Source organism: Pteronotus mesoamericanus, unplaced genomic scaffold (assembly GCF_021234165.1).
Source record: "Pteronotus mesoamericanus isolate MK-2021 breed Mesoamerican mustached bat unplaced genomic scaffold, CSHL_Meso_final scaffold_651, whole genome shotgun sequence".
Lineage (NCBI taxonomy): Eukaryota > Metazoa > Chordata > Mammalia > Chiroptera > Mormoopidae > Pteronotus > Pteronotus mesoamericanus.
Genome location: NW_026555325.1, coordinates 5,409,619 through 5,427,933, shown reverse-complemented (window position 1 = coordinate 5,427,933; position 18,315 = coordinate 5,409,619). Strand labels below are relative to the sequence as shown.

The 18,315-nt window shown below is 32.4% G+C and overlaps 1 protein-coding gene across 1 annotated transcript in view; it reads left to right on the top strand.

Moving 5' to 3' along the window:
- LRP1B (LDL receptor related protein 1B) overlaps positions 1 to 18,315 on the top strand; it is a 1,772,547-nt gene that overhangs the window by 1,268,875 nt on the left and 485,357 nt on the right. Inside the window, exons 33-35 of the mRNA XM_054562474.1 lie at positions 8,001 to 8,141; positions 12,580 to 12,705; positions 16,145 to 16,276. Of these exons, the coding sequence (XP_054418449.1) occupies positions 8,001 to 8,141; positions 12,580 to 12,705; positions 16,145 to 16,276 (399 nt within the window). The remainder of the gene's footprint in view (positions 1 to 8,000; positions 8,142 to 12,579; positions 12,706 to 16,144; positions 16,277 to 18,315) is intronic.

Sequence of the window (18,315 nt, the reverse complement as noted above, 5' to 3'; positions counted from 1 at the left end):
ATAACAATCTGAGGGGGAAAAAGAGAGAAAAACAAATGTGAAACTAAATAATAATTACACTGTCAAAAGCAACATTCTTTGTATTAGAGGGCTCTTTAAAAGGATACTATTTAAAAGAGATATTTTTAAAAGATAATATCAACAGGGAAGGGGATAGATGATTTTCTTGAAATATTTTTGAAATATTAAAAGCTATGAATTATCATGGAGATATTTTTAGGGATATTTACTTTCTGCATCATTTCACAAGTATTTAAGGAGTTTCTACATCAAACTCACTTTAAAAGAGTGCAAAGCATTGTGTAGAACACAAAGACGTATAAGACAAGATCCTGTTCTTAGGAGCTTTCATCTCTGGATAAGAAGTCAAAGTTAGTTCAGGTTGAAAATAAAGAAAAAGCAACAATATAAAACCATATGATTCTGTCTGTAGAAGCCATAGAATCAATGAGAAGGAGGGGTCAATATGAGATATGCTAGTTTGAAATATTTTACTGAGGGTGGGGTTACACTTGTGCAATGATGGAGGAGTATAGTAATGTGTGGACAAAGGTAAGGAAATAAAATACAAATGGAATTGTGTCTATTTTCTTCATATGACTGACAGCAGTCTTCAGTTATGTCTTATTTTTTTTTATTGTGGTAAGAACACTTCACAAGAGACACATCTTCTTAACAAGTTTTTAAGAGCACAATACAGTATCGTTAACTGCAGGCACAGCAGATCTCTAGAACGCATTCATTTTGTATAACTGAAACTTCATGCCTGTTATATAGCAACTCCTCATGTCCCTCTCCTCAGTCCCTGGCAACCATTCTTCTACTCTTTATTTGGATGACTTTGACTATTTTAGATTCCTCATATAAGTGAAATCATGTAGTATTTGCCCTTCTGTGACTGGCTAATTTTACTTAGCATAATGTCTTCAAGTTTCGTTTATGATTTTGCATATGGAGAAATTTTGTCAACTTTTTAAAAAGACTTTGTTTTGTTAGAACAGTTTATATTTCATAGCAAAATTGTGAGGAAAATACAGAGATTTCCTATATAACTTTTATCTCCACACAACCATAGCTACCCCCATTCTCAACATACCCCACCAGATTATTTCCTTCTTTTTAAAAGCTGAATAATTATCCTCTGTGTGTATGTGTGTGTGTGTGTGTGTGTGTGTGTGTAGCCTGTCCAGAAAAAATCCAGCCATTGTTAATATAAGAACAGATTGTGTGACATCTATGTAACCTGGCAACCAACGGGTGGGGACTGGAATAAGCATGTGTGAACGATGATGACTTCACTGTACAAGTCAGTGGGGGGTGGTAGATGCCACTGAGTGAGCAAGTGTCCTCTGTGGCCATTGCATTCAAAATGGCTGAGTGAGCAGAGCAACAAATCTGTACCAAATTTTCTGTGAAGCTTGAATATCCTTCCATGGAAACTATTCAGATGATTCAGAAGGCCGCAGCTATGGGCAACTGGTGATTGGCAGCTTCATCACAATAATGTGTACACCATGCATCATGTGTCATGTAGAGTTTTTCAGTGAAACATCAAATCATCCAGGTAACTCTGCCATCCTAAAGCCCACATTTGGCACCCTGAGACTTATGGCTTTTCTGAAAACTAAAGTCACCTTTGTAAAAGAAGAGATTTCAGACTATCGAAGAAATTCAGGAAAATATGACAGGAAAGCTAATGGTGATTGAGAGAACTGTGTGAAGTCGCTAGGTGCCTACTTTAAAAGAGACTGAAACATCATTGTCCTATGTACAATATTTATTGTGTCTTGTCTTCAATAAATGTCTCTATTTTTCATATTACATGACTGGATACCTTCTGGACAGATATATATCCATATATAGTGTATGTATATACGTGTGTGTGTGTGTATGTATATGTAGTCACATTTTCTTTATCCATTCATCCTTTGCTGGAGATTTATGGTGTTTCCATACCTCTACTATTATGAATAGTGCTGCAGTGAATATTAGTGTGTTAATACCGCTTGAAGATTCTGACCTAAGCTCTTTTGGCTATATGCCCAGAAGGGAGGATGGCTAAGTCATATGGTAGTTCTATTTTTATTTTATTGCATTTTTGTGATCATTTTCTTTATTGTTTTTGAGTTCAAGTTGTCCTGCCTCTTCCCCCATTATGCAGCTCCATCCTGCCCACCCACTCCTGCAATCCCTCCCCTTGTCCATGTCCATGAGTCCTCTATTCATGTTCCTTTGTTTGCCCCTTCCCCTTCTTTCCCCTGTTAATCCCCTTCCCCCTCCATTCTTGTCACTGTCAGTTCATTCTTAAATTCCAAGTCTCTGGTGTTATTTTGCTCATTTGTTTGATTTGTTGATTAGGTTCCACTTAGAGGTGAGATTGTGTGGTATTTGTCTTTCACCACCTGGCTTATTTCACTTAGCATCATGCTCTCCAGCTCCATCCATGCTGTTGTCAAAGGCAGGAGTTCAAGGGTGTCCACTTTTACTACTTCTAGTCAACATAGTATTGGAAGTTCTAGCTACAGTGATCAGACAAGAAAAAGAAATAAAAGGCATCCAAATTGGGAAGGAGGAAGTAAAGCTCTCACTGTTCGCAGATGGCATGATAGTGTACATAGAAAACCCTATCAACTCCACCAAAAAAATTCTTGACCTAATAAATGAATTTGGCAAAAAGGCATGATACAATGTCAATATTCAGAAATCGAAGGCATTTTTGTATACCAACAATGAAATATCAGAAACAGAAAGTAGGGAAAAAAATCCTGTTTCCTATAGCAACAAGAAAAATAAAATTCTTAGGAATAAACTTAACCAAGGAAGTAAAAGACCTGTACTCAAGGAACTATTTTTAATTTTTTGAGCAATCCTGCTTTCTATAGTGGCTGTGCCATTTTACATTCCAGCAACTGTGTACAAAATTCCAATTTTTCCACATTCTTTCCAACATTTTATCTTTTTTTGGATGATGACTGTTTGCATCTCTTCTTTGGAAAAATGTTTAGTCAAAACTTTTGCCCACTTTCAATAAAGTTATTTTTTTATTTACTATTGATTTTTAAGAATTTCAGTTATTTCTTTTCTATCTGTTTATTTCTTATCTGTCTCACTAGAACATAGATCTATAAAAGCAGAGATCTTATTTGTCATGTCTTCTGTCATTGTTTCATTATCTAAGTTAGTGCTTTACAAATATTAGATAATCAATATAGTTGAATAAATGTATGAATGAATATTATGATATAATTAGAGTAGACTATGTGTGTACTTAAAGGAGGTTGGAAAGAAGTTATCAAGTTAGAATCAATATAGTTTATATAATGATTTAAAAATATGATAGAGAATTTTTAATTCAAGGCAGTATATAATAAGGAAGTTTGAAAAATCTTGAGCAAGAATTAGAGGTAATGAAAGACATGTTTTCTGAAGACCGCAACAATACAAAATAGTTTTTCCATTATACCTGTGGTCCTAGCTTTATTCTGGTTGCTGCTGGGATACCTGTTGTCCAAATGCTTGGAGTCCTACATGGGCACCAGGTTCTTTGGTCATTGTTTTCAAGGCAATGGTTCTTTGTGTCAGGTACTTCTCCTGCTTATTTCAGGACTCTGTACTACCCAATAAAAATCTTATCAGTCACCTTCAGAGTCTTTACATGTGATAGGGTGTGGTTTTGTGCTACCCTTAGAAACCCATCCTTCCCCCTAACTGCAATCCAGAATTGAGTTGTGTGGCTGCCTCTCCTGCCCAGGAAGTTGCAATAATGTGCTTGACATTTTGGGCGTTGCTGTAGAAATAATTCTTCTCCAGAGAAATTGAAGGGGAAGAGAATGACTGTTAAGTTAATATCATGAGTCTAGTGATTAAGGAGTGTATTTTTTTTTTCTTTTTCCCCAGTCTCCTGTGGCAATAAAGACAATGCAACCAGAAATAAAAGTATTATTTTGCCATAGAGGTATCTTAACATGTTCAGTTTTAAATGGATGGGATCCAGGGTCATGGTAAATTATATCTTAGTTTATGGAAACATGGGAATTTGCAGAGAGAGATATTTCCTTAGAAAATCACTTACCTCTTGTTCTCTTTATCTCTAATGTTGGTGTATAGTTCCTGCTCAAGACTCGTTAAGTCTTAGACGCTAAGAAAGGAAAGATCATCCTCATTCCTTAAGTGATACACTCTGAGATGGTCCAAAAGGAGATATCCTTTGGTTCTCAGTGTTAGAACTCTTAGCTTCATTCTGTCATCTGTGTCCCAGTGGTGAAATAGACAGTGGTATAAAGACAGACATATGTCGTGTTTCAATGTGGGCTACTTGTAGAACCTAAAACCAGCATGACCTTTACCTTGAGTCAGAGAGAAGTTAGTCTATTAGGGCTGCAAACCCTGTACTTTAGGTAAATTCTTATTATTTCTTTAGTGTGCACACAATTTTTATACATTTTGTTCCTAAAATAATATTCTTATGGTAACAAAGAAAATAATATAAAAGAAACTGAAAACTCTCACCAGCAATATCATCCTTAAAAATTTTTAATTATATTTTTCCATTACCTTTTATCCCCCTTAACGCTCTGCAATCCCCTGCAATCACCACACTGTTGTCCACATCCATGAGTCCTGTTTCCTTTTCACTCAATCCCTCTGCTCCCTTACCTCCTCCCCTCACCTCAATAGCCATCATCCTGATCTCTATCTATGAGCCTGTATCTCTTTTGCTTGTTAGTTCTGTTTTGTTCTTTGGATTCCACATAGAAGTGAAATCATATGGTATTTTTCTTTCTCTGACTGGCTTTTCTCAATTGGCCTAATGCTCTCCAGGTTCATCCATGCTGTCACAAAGAGTGAATCTTTCTTCTTTTTTACGACTGAATAGTATTCCACTGTGCAAATGTCCCATAGTTGTTTTATCCATTCACCTACTTATGGACACTTGGGCTGCTTCTTTATATCTGTGGTTGTAAATAACATTTATTCAACCTTCCCATCGTCAGTCCCATTTCTCAGATAAATCTTTTATGTAGCTGCCTATTATTTTTTTTTCTGGAGTGATTATCAAACATTCTAGATGGTATTTCAAAGCAACTAACTTTTTATTTATCAACTTTAGATATCATGCATTGATATCCTAATATGAAATCATTTATACTACACTTATTTTTCTCCTTTCAATGTTTTCTAAATTAAACAAAGTTGCTCAATGTCTACTTACTTTTCTATTGGTTTTCAAATCATCTCTTGACTCTTTATGTTTTGCTATGAAGATACTCTTTCTTCTTTCTAACCACATTTTCTTCCTGCTTTGCATGTAAAAACTTTAGTCAACTTCACTTTTATTTTACATTGCTAATGTTTTTAACATTTATATTCTGTACTCCAACAGTATGAGTCCTCTGGGCTTCTGTGCTTTGTTTAAAGACTGACTTTAAAATTGAAAACAAATAAATTACATTTTTTAGGAATATAGGCTAGATTAGAATTAAAGGGTAGGTTTGCATTTACTTTTATTTAGTCTTTATATTTTTATCTCTCTATCTCTGTTTTCATCATTTTCTCTCTCATTCTTTTTGTTTTCTCCTGGAGATCTTACTCCCAGAGTTTTCCAGTCTCTTGCTCCAATGTGGACAGGTTTTCCCATATGGTTGAGGCATTAAATTTATTCTGGACCTCTCTTTTTCCATCTTTCTTTATTCAATTTTATTTTTCTTAGATTCCATGCATTATAGTAACTTATCTTTTCATTTTGCTCATGTTTGACTTCCACTTTCTTTTAAAGAGTTCATGGGTGATGAACTTTATGATATATATCCCTGACCCCCCACATACACTCCATGCAGGTAATAATAGTTTGGTGTAGAACTCTATCTTGTTTATAATTTCCCCTACGAATTTTTAAGGTATTGTTTTACTGTTTTCTAGTTTCTAACACCACTGAAGAGAAGTCTGATATAAGTTCAATCAATATTTTTTTCAAAGTTACTTACATATTTCTGTCTGAGAACTTAAGAAAAACATTTTTTTTATGCATTATAGTCTGAAATGTCACACATATATGTTCACCTTTTATATTCTTTTTTTTTACTGGCTTGTTACTTGGAAATGTTGTCCTCATATTTTTGGTCCAATGACAGGGAGTGGGGAAAATGGTGGTGGCAGAAGGTATTACATACAAAGTAATGTCACTCAATAACTCTATTACAATCTTTCTTTGCATTTTCATTGTATTATTTATAGGCTGAAATTAAGGTCATTCAAAGTTCTGTGGAGAGACATGGTTTCACCCCTCTGTAACCTTTTTTTTTTTTTGCATTTCCAACTTTATCTGCTTATGTTTCTATTTTCCAGTCTCCATCAACATATCATATTTTATTGTTCTTTATACGCCCTAATTTTCCTGTCTATTATGTGTGTTAATATATGTTTTTCTTCTCTATGTTTCTATGTTTTTATCATAGTAGCATAGAGGAAGAAATAGAAGTTGAAACACATGTGTTTAGTCCAGTATCCTGTGCTCTACACCTTTAAATAGTGTTTGTATACTCAAAATTTCTACTTTTTTCTTCATGGGGAATTTCTCCATTCTTATATAAATCTGAATGTAAATAAAAACATAAGTGAATAAGCTACTCAACCTCACTAACCCAATTAGGTTTCATATCTGTATGTTAAGAGAGAGAAGACTAAACTCCACCCATAGGAAAGAGATTAAATAATAGATTTTAAAATCAGTATTTGGTCCATAACTTAGGGTCAGTATTCATTATATAACACAGGGAAAACTACTGACTCTCTCAATACCTCAGTGTTCTTAATTATAAAATGGCTTAATAGTAATATTTGTCTTATAGAATTGTTTTGAAGATTAGATTAAATAATTTATCTATACTGTTTAAATTGTGCATTACACAAAATCTGGTTCAGTAAGGGATGATTATTGTTGATGTTTACATTATTACTGTTCTTGCCGTACCTGAAACTGCTTTGATTCAATCAAAATACCCTGGCATTTGAATGAGAATAACTGTACTTTGAAGATAAAGACTATAATCTTTTGATGAGAGAAATAAATAAACTTACTTTAACTTCTAGATAGAAAATTATTTGACTTCAACCATCATTTGATTCTTGTTGAAAGTATAAAAATTTCAAAACCTTTAAAATTAAGAACTCTGTTTTAAATCATTGCATTACCTTAATTTTTTAAAAATCCACTTAGCCTGGAGTCTTAGAAAGAACACAAGTTTTTGAGAAAGGAAGACAAAATATTTAAATTTAATGAAGAAATTTAATCCCTATGAATCTTATATTATCTATCTAAGGGAATAATAATAGTTCCCTCATGGTTCTGCTGTGACAATAAAAAGTAATATAATAATAAATGTATAATTTTTCAGTAAAATGCTAGCATCCTGTGGGTCAGGACTATTTTTTTTATCTGTGATACAATGCAGAGTCTCTACTACTAACTAAGCACTTAATACAATTTAACATTATACATTAATAAAATTTTGGTGAAAAGGACATAAACTGTATAAGAAAATTAAAAATTATTATAACTGGAAAAAACCCAGCAATAAAATGTACCAATAGTTAAAAGCTTATATACTTTAAGCAAGTTAAAGAATAATCTTTTTTGTACTTATTTATATATTTTGTTGGATTTTGTCATTTATTTATAAATATAGTATAATACTACTATTATCATAATTAAGGATGTAAATAATAAGTATTCTATATTAATTTGAAATATAATTTTTATATATGTTATTTAAGAAAAAGAAAAGTTAGCCAAGAGTCTCTAATTGGGGAAGGAGGAGAAATTAAACATCAAAATATCACTATGGTTTGCATTTTTAAAAGTAAAAGTGATTTTACTGTTTTCCTTAGAAACAGAGGTTGAGAATATAACAAAGGGCATAAGAAAGTATTATAATTTAAAGAGCTTTTTATTTTTATTTAATATGATTATCTTTTCCATTAAAAACTTTTTATTTTTATAGATAAGAAACTATGGTGGGCAGACCAAAACTTAGCTCAGTTGGGAACCTGCAGCAAAAGAGATGGCAGAAATCCCACTGTCCTAAGAAATAAGACTTCTGGGGTTGTTCATATGAAAGTGTATGATAAAGAAGCACAGCAAGGTAAGTCAAACTGTAATGAATTTGTGCCACCTTTCCAATATATAACGTTCTCTTTTTTTATATTATTTTCTTGGTTCAACAATTGAAGTTTCCTATTTTTGCTTCTAATATAAAAGGATAAAAGGCAAACACTGCTGTATACTATAAAAGAAATGACTTTCACATAAGGTATATAATGAGTTTTCATTAACAGTGCTGCCCAAGGAATATTGATGTCTCAGATCTTCAAAGTAGTCATATTCAGTTTTCTATTAAAAATACAGGAAAAAAATTCCAGCAAAATATATGCAATGTATAATTAAACCTAGACTCAATGAACTAGGTGGCTTCAAGTGGACTATGTCGACATAAGGATTTCATACTCTAAAGCACTACATTATTCATCTGTGCATTTTGCTTTTTGTTTTTGCTTGTCCAACTGGTGTGCAATGAAATGGAGTGAGAGATCTAACAGATGGTTTATATAGGTGGACTTGTCACATTGCCCAAATGGCAATTTGATTATATATGTCAGCGAGTACACCCTCACACCTGCTAGTCCTTTCTTAGTTTTTGCTTCATGATCCATACATTAGCAGAACTCCCTTCCTAGAGCAAAATATTTTTTTTTCTGTATTTTACATTCTTACATAAGTCACTGCCATGAGAACCTTAACTTCATATATCTTTATTCTTAGGGGAAAAATTCAGGAAAATTTAATTTCTATCTAAAGCAAATGGACATGTAGACCAAAGCAGAGAAGAGTAGAAATAAGAATAGTGAGCCAATGGGATCACCAATTTTGAAGACAGGTGACAACCATTGAGTAGGCAGGGCTTGTTAGAGACACCAATTGAGAGCCACACCCATACATCCACAGACAAATGATGACCACATTCATGGTTGCTTTCTGTATAGACCATGGTCCAAAATTTGATTTAAAATGCTTTCTTGACAGGATAGTAAGAAACACATTTATTTTTCATGAAAAAAAAATTTAAGAGAAAACAATTGCTTTAAGAAGCAATCTGAAGTGATTACTATGTCCTTTTCATGGCTGAAAAGACACCAACACCCTAACTCGTTAGCACAAATTTGTACTTGGTGTTGGACATTTATTTTGGTCATTGTCTATAATAATGAACAGGAGTATTTTCACTAGCAATCCCATAATGGAACATTTTATGAATCACCATAAACAACTTTACTAGCATTCAAGTCATGGGAAGTAGATTATTAAGTAGGAATAAAACATTGATGCTCAATAAAATATTATGATTTTGGGGAGGATTTTAATACAATATATTGATTAAGTGTAAAAACTTAAGAGTATTATGATACAATTTAATTCTAGTCCATACTGGATGAGATTATGTCTAAAAACACACATTAGAAAATAAATATTTTAAAAAATCTACATTCACTTTTTAAAAATGTGAACAAGTATATGTTTTGTTTGACTTTGTGAATTAACATAATAATTTTTTTTTTCTAGACATAGTTTCAATAAAGTTTCTTGGAGGAAAAGTTTAGTATTTTATTCTTGGCTTATTTTGCTCATGGTGTCAAGATTTTCTTCATTTTTTTAAGGATTTGTTTATATAGGTACTTTTGAGTAGTCTATGCTTATAAAAGTATTACAAAACTGACAAGGAGCTCTAGCAATAAGAAATTAATGATATAATATATTTAAGCTTAATATGCAGTGAAAATGCTATTTTAATAGAATAATATGCTGATAAAAACATCTGTATTAAAGACAATCCCATTAACAGAATTACAGCAGAGAGCTTAAAAGCTTCATTAGTATGAAATATGAACAATTTAGGACTGTTTAAGATGTTAACATTACTACTCTTTCCATTTCAAAGTACAATTAGCTAGTTCATTTATCATTTTTGACATAGATCACTGGAATGCTGTGACTTCTCGTTAGTCAAGTGGACTTTCTGGCTCCCCTAGAGAATTGACGCATGAGGTTTGACTAACAGTGTCATTACAAAATACTAAGCCAAGCTAGTATGTCTAACTTGCCAGATAATTACTACTAAAATTGTCATTTTTAACAATTACACTAATATTTTTCCTATATCAAACCTACGTTAAATAGGCAAAGATACTTATTGTAAATGATAACATTTCACTTTAGTTTTACTTTTTCTTTACTATCAATCTTCCCTTAGAGACTAAAAAATGACACATAAAGTGTGTATTGTTGTAAAACACAATTGTTAACATAGATTAATTATATTATCAAAAATAAATATAATACAGTATATTGCTATTATTGCAACTATTTTTAAAAATGCACAGTCCCAGGAACTCTTTTTTCCACATACTGTTGGTATTATCAAGGTTCTGTAATGCCTCATTTTCTCTTATTTCCATAAATTTATATTATTTTCTAACATATTTTTGTTTACTTCTTCAATTCCTGTGTTTTCTCTCCATTTAGTGTTTCTTCAAATTTTATAGTTAAGCATCACTTGTCAATCACTCCCCAGCTTTTCAGCCTTTAATGGTAGTTGAAATAAATCTATATCCAAATGTATAAATCTATAGATTGGCATTGTGTTAACATATTATACATTCACATGCTTTTCTATAGAATGAAATATGTATATTGTCAGTATATAATTATTATAAATGTATACATAGTAATGTATCATTATTAAAATAATCAAAGATCTGAAATTTTACCTTAGTATTATATCAGCTTGGGAAAAAGGGAATAAATTAATTAATCTTAGTTTATATAGAATAGAGGTAATTACTTCAAAAGTTCAGGCCAACTCTCCTGGTGTATGTTACTACATAAGATGGCTGCTGTAGGAAATGAGCGGAGAATATGGTAGATCTTCTGATAAAAAAATCTCACAAGTTGAGGGTACTTCATACTTCAAAAATGGCAGAGCTCCTGAAAGGCTTGATTATCAATTAATTCCCATCAGACTGTCTTCAGGAGACCAGAAATAATAAATGCATTAGTACTTCAAATTTTCCATGGATCAATACTGATATAAAGCTTTCATCATGTTTTTTTATTTCTCATTCGATTTACACTTCATATCAGAGTTTGAGCATCCAGTGAATGGCATTGCATATCTTAGAATAATAGAAATGTTGTAAAATTGAATATTTAATGAACTTACTAGGTAAGCTTTTAAATTACTAAACTTTTCACCAGCATTAACTAATATATTAGGTCTAGTAAATTCAATAGAACATCTTCATAAAATGCCTACTGGTGATTGCCTAATATTTGTCATTGCTACTACAAAGGAATCAGGAGAGTTAATATGTCAATTAATTAGATGCCTCTTAGGAGTGTGCTTTAAACACATTTTTGTAGAATCACGTTCCTAGGAAAGACAAAATTTATTTCCTTGCTTTCAAAATATTATCTATACACAGACACACACACATATCCTTTATTTTAATGGTATAATCTTTTACCATTTTTAATTGAGTTATTAATATTATTTGATAACCATTTATTTGAGACATGTGATTAAACTATTCTTGAAAAGGGAGTACCTGTAAAGTTGAAAGGATATTTACAAGTCAAAAAATAAAGATCACTGGATTGTATGATCTTAAAATATAACCAATGTTTATAACAGTGTTCATGACAAACCAATTTCTTTTTGATTTTCTGTAACTACAAATTTTATCGTGTATCTCCTTTTACTTTAAAACTTTAAAAAATGTCTTTATTTTTAAATTTATTCTTTACTTTTTTTGAACCTCTTTTTAAAGATTTTATTTACTTATTTTTAGAGGGAAGAGAAAAGAGTGAGAAAGAGGGGGAGAAATATTGATGTGTGAGAGATACAAATATTGATGTGTGAGAGATACATTGATCGGTTGCCTCTCAGACACCCACAACCAGGGAGGGACCTTGTGCTCAACCCAGGCATGTGCCATGACTGGGAATCAAACCAACAACCTTTTGGGTTTCAGGCCAGCACTCAGTCCACTGAGCCATATCAAACAGGACTTAAATTTATTTTTTATTTATATATAATTGAAGTGTAACACTGTGTAAGTTTAAGATGTACAATGTTTTGACTAAATGCAATTATATATTAAAATGTGATTACTACCATATCTTTAGGTAACACCTTTATCACATCACATAATTACCACTATTTTTATGGTGGGAACAATTAAGATCTAGTGTTAGCAACAATGAATTTTATTCAGAGTTAAATTAATACTATAAACTGATGATAGTATTGCTGTCTATAATCAGTATGTTGTATGTTAAATCTCCATTTCCCATTTTGTTAAGAGCAGATTTCAACTGTAATCTGCTTCTTCAAATCAGTCCATATAAAATAGTTGCATTTAGAAATCAACAGTAACATAAATATTTGTTCAAATTATTGACAGTGAATGATTTTTAAAAAATTTTTCTTGAATTTCTTTAATTTTGCTTGTTTTCCTTCTATGTAGGCAGCAATTCCTGCCAACTAAATAATGGTGGATGCTCTCAGCTTTGTTTACCAACATCTGAAACTACAAGGACTTGCATGTGTACAGTGGGATATTATCTCCAAAAGAACCGCATGTCATGTCAAGGTATAATATTTTGTAAAATCTTAGTTCTAATACATTTACTTCTTTCATGCAGATATTAGGCAGCCAACATCAGATAAAAATTAGAAAAAAATAACACTAGCTTGTTATTAGGACAATGATACACTATTTAGTATTATATAAAGAGTTTTGAATGTATTTTAAGTATTTCTCTTCTTATAAAACTTTCTAAGTTTATAATTATTTTCAGGAGCTACAGTTTATTATAATATCTTTTACCAAATTCAGTACAGCCTACCTGCAATTTGAAAAGAGGTAAAAAACAGTAGTTGGTTCACTACAATTACAATCTAATTTGGATGTAGTTTATTTGAAAGCAGAAGAGTTATGTTTACTTTCTTTCAACTATATAAGAGAATGTCCCAGAGAGAATGTTGAGTTCTCAGGTTTGCTTTACTGAGAAGAGCTCTGCAGAAGAATGGGAACTTCATAATATATTTTCCTGTTTTTTTATCTCATAGACTGTAGTTCTACTAGTCCCAAAGAGAAATGGTTATAGAATAATCTTTCTATCCAGTGATCATAAATGTTTCAGTTGTATGAGAAATATGTATGTTAATATTTTATTTTAAATTCATATATTTATATGACACTCATATGCAAGTACTGCTCTAAATACCTTGAAAATATTAATTCATATAATCCTCAGAATAACCTTGTGGAGTAGGTTTATTACCTCTGTTTTTAGAGATGAGGAAACTGAGTCACAGAAGATTAACTAGGTTGCCCAAGTCACACAAACAGCAATGAAGACATATCTAAATCCAAGCATTTTTGTTTTAATAAGAAAATATGCACATATAAGTACACATTTACTGACATATTAGGAATTCATAACCATCATTGTGCAAACTTCTGGTAGTGTATGTGTGTGATACACACACACATACCCCTATACACACACATACATATGCTTATTTGGGGGCATACTTTCAATGCTGAAAAAGCAAATCTTAACAAAAATTAAGCACTTAGTGTGCTTTTAGTTTTCAAAAGGATTTAAGAAGCCTACCTCTATTAGAAAAATAACTGATATAGTTTTCTAAAATCAAAAATGATTATCAGAGACTTCCAGCCAAGATGGAGGCATAGGTAGATACACTTTGCCTCTTCATACAACCAAAAGAAGGACAACAAATTTAAAAACAAAACAAAACAAAACAAAACAAAAAAGCCATCAGAACTGCCAGAAAATTGAACTGTATGGAAACTTGACAACCAAGGAATTAAAGAAACATTCATTCAAAATGGTAGGAGAGGTGGAGATGGAGATGGGCAGCCAGGGCTAAAAGGATGCACAACAAGATGGCAGCTAGAAGACTGAGTGGGCAAGGAGGTAGATGGAAGCCCCACATTTGTGTGTGGATACACCTAGAGGAACAACTAGGGAGCAGGACAAACCATGGAACCCAGGGTTCCAGCATGGGAAAAGAAAGCTTCAAAACCTCTGGCTTTAAGAACATGTGGGGGTTGCAGCAGTAGGAGAAACTTCCAGCCTCACAGGAGAGTTTGTTGGTGAGACCCAAAGGGTCCTAGAATGTACACAGCCCCACCCACCCAAGAATCAGCACCAGAGAGTCCCAATTTCCTTGTGGGGAATGGGAGAAGTGCCTGAAAGCTGGCCAAGGGCCAAGAAAGCAGCATTATTCCCTCTCTGACCCCATTCCCAGATATAGTGCCACAACCCAGGCATGTGGGTTGCCCCCTAAAGTTCCACTCCTTAGAAGGTTCCACTCCTTACAAGGTAACAGGAATGCCAAAAAAAAAAAAAAAGCAAGAAAAGAAATATGGCCCAAATAAAAAAACAGATCAAAGAAACAGAGCTAAGCAATGAAGAGACAGCCAACCTATCAGATGCAGAGTTCAAAACACTGGTAATCAGGATGATCACAAAAATAGTTGAGTATGGTTGCCAAATAGAGGAAAAAGTGAAGGCTATGCAAAGTGAAATAAAGAAAAATATACAGGCACCAACAGTGAAGCTAAGGAAACTGGGGCTCAAATCAATGATTTGGAGCCAAAAGAAGAAATACTCATTCAACCAGAACAGAATGAAGAAACAAGAATTCAAAAAAAAAATGAAAGGAGTCTTAGAAACCTCTGGAACAACTTTAAATGTTCCAACATCCAAAGAATAGGAGTGCCAGAAGGAGAAGAGGAAAAGCAAGAAATTGAAAAATTAGTTGAACAAATAATAAAGGAAAACTTCCACAATCTAGCAAAGAAAATAGACTTCCAGGAAATCCAAGAAACTCAGAGAGCCCCAAAGCACTTGGTCTCAAGGAAGCACACACCAAAGCACACCATAATTACCTTGCCCAAGATTAAAGATAAGGAGAGAATCTTAATAGCAGCAAGAGAAAAGGAGACAGTTACCTACAAAGGTGTTCCCATAAGACTGCCAGCTGATTTCTCTAAAAACACCTTGCAGGCAAGAAGGGGCTGGCAAGAAGTTTTCAAAGTCATGAAAGACAAGGACCTACATCCAAGATGACTCTACCCAGCCAACCTATCATTTAGAATAGAAGGGCAGATAAAGTGCATCCCAGATAAGGTCAAGTTAAAGGAGTTCATCATCACCAAGCCCTCATTGTATGAGATGTTAAAGGGATTTATCTAAAAAAAGAAGATCAAAACTATGAACAGTAAAATGACAACAAACACAACTATCAACAACTGAACCTAAAACCAAAACCAAATTAAGGGAACACCTAGAACAGGAACCGAAACGCAGAAATGGAGATCACAGGGAGAGTTATCAGCAAGGAGAGGGAGGGAGAATGAGGGAAAGGGTACAGGGAATAAGAAGGGTATTTGATAGGTACAAATAGACAGGGGGAGGTTAGGAATAGCACAAGAAATGGAGAGGCCAAGCAAGTTATATATATGACCCATGGGAATGAACTAAGGGAGGGGGGATGCTGGTGGGAGCGGGGTACAGGGCAGAGGGAAATAAAAGGGAGAAAAAAATGGGACAACTGTAATATCACAATCAATAAAATACACTTAAAAAATGATTATCATCCATAAGCAAAGAGATGCTTGGGCTTTATAGAAGATGGTTAATTTTGGTGGAGAGAGGAAGTATTCTTTCAAGTATTATTTACCTTAGTGTTTATGGTTCCAAGACCTGTATTATTGTCACTACTTTTAGAAATTCAAATCATAAGTCCCCTGGGATGGGGCTCAGGTATCTGCATTTGCACAAGTCTTTCAGGAGTTTCTGATATATAGTCAAATTTGAGAACAACTAATCTTCCTATCTTTTAATTTTTCAGAAATATAGTATACAACCAAATAAAATGGTTGGGGGGCTAAGAAATATGTTTTTTTATGAAAGAAATTCAGATCATTAAAAATAATGCTGATGCATGATTTTGATGTTAATATTCATTTTGGACTTTTTTTTCCTTCCAATTAGGTATAGAGTCATTTCTTATGTACTCTGTTCATGAAGGTGTCAGGGGAATACCTCTGGAACCAAGTGACAAAATGGATGCTTTGATGCCTATATCTGGAACTTCGTTTGCTGTGGGAATAGATTTTCATGCAGGTAAATAGCTTTTTATTCATAATTTATATGTAATGTTTTCACTTGATGTGTTAAATTTGATGGGAATATAACCATTCCCTCTGTACTCTGATAATCAAGATGAAGAATAAGAAAGCAAATTACAGATACATTTCTTTAAGCCAAACATACATTATTCTAAAAAAAAAAAATGAGGCAGAATTTTCCTAAAGTTTAGCATTTGAATTACAAGTGCTTTAAAACATCATGACTGGCATTTTGTTGCTTCATTTTTATTTGTCTTTTTTTCTTCAAATAAGAGTTTTACTTTTATCCAATTATAAGTATATAATATATAAAACATTTGATTTATTACATACTTATAACATCTTTAGGCTGTGATTATCTTATATTATAAATCAGGTAATAGTGAATGAAATCCAAATAATGGAAATATGTATTGATGCTGAGCCATTTTAAATTACTTTTGAGTACAGTATGTGTCATTTTGAAGTCATATTTTACTTTACTTTTTGTTTTAACAGACAATAAAACAAAGATTGGACGCTAATATTTTGCTGTCACTAATAAAAATGATTTGGAATTGATGGTTGACACTTCTAAATTCTTTGAAGTAAACAAGATTTTATTTGGTGCTAAATGTAAATTCAGATATTATAAGCACTGAATATGCTTTTCTCATAACATTCAGATTTATCATTCTACAAATGAAGGTTTAAACTTATTGAAACAAATGTCTCTATCTCTCATCCAACTAAATGATATGCTTCCTGACCTAAATGTTTTAGTGTTGAAGTACATGAATGTTTCCAGTATTATTTTTTTACATTTCTAAAGTCTTAATTTTATGTAATGTTAACAACAAATAGTTTTGATTTATATTCTTAAAAAAAAAATCCTTAAGCACCAGCATGTGAGCTTCTAGTAGTAACATTTTATCCGTATTTCCAACACATTTTGTTGAATTAAGTGTCAATGAAATTCTTGACTACTAATTAATGAATTACTAGGGAACTTCACAAATGGTTCAAAGATGACTTCTATTAAGTAAATAATTTTGTACCAAATTTTTTGAAACAGAGGCATACGTTCTACTTTTTTAAAAGAGACTTTCCCCCAAAAGAAATATGAATACATATAGCCTATTTTATGAATAACATGTTAGTTTTTCCAAAATCACAGTGTGATTTTTGATCATTAAACCTTACTATTCATGAAAGGCCCACTACCCTACCGTACATAATTTACTCTGCCTCTTATTTATATGCATTTTATTCTTTATAATTGTATTATGCAAGATTTAATAAGTAGAGGGAAAAAAGATTCTTGCACATGGACAACAGTGTGGTGATTGCTGGCGAAGGGGGCATAAAGGGACTAAATGTTAATGGGAAAATACAATAAATAAAGATTAAATTAAGAAAAAATTTAGTAAGCACAAAACTGGGTAAGTTTGAATTTTTGGAAAGATTATGCATATATACATACATTTTTACTAAATATGCATAATCTCGTTTTAGCTGTTATCACTTATTCGCTCTTTTAAAGACTCCATAATGATTTTTGAAAGTATTGGATCAATTTCTTGAGGTACAAATACTAGAATAAGCTATTTTTCTAACTGTCCTGATTAGATCATCACTAAATCTCTTGTTTCTTAAAGATAAACTGATTATTAGTAATGAGTTAAATTCATCCTTTGAAGTTTTATGTTGACTCTAAAATGGTTAAGTTTTATATAATGTGCCCTGATAGGGGATAATTTTATGTGCAGAGAATAGTTATCTCCCTTTTTCTAAATTCCCAATAATTGTTACTATAATAATAAATTTATTTTATTTTTAATAGCTTTTTAAAATTAAATTTATTGGAGTAACATTAGTTATTTACATTATATGTTTTGAGTATTCAATTTTATAATACATCATCTGTATATTGCATGATGTGCTCACTACCTAAAATCTACTCTATGTCCATCACCATATAATTGAACTCCTTTATTCTCTTTATCCTTTTCTTAACCCCCTTTCCCTATGGTAACCACCAAATTGTTGTCTATG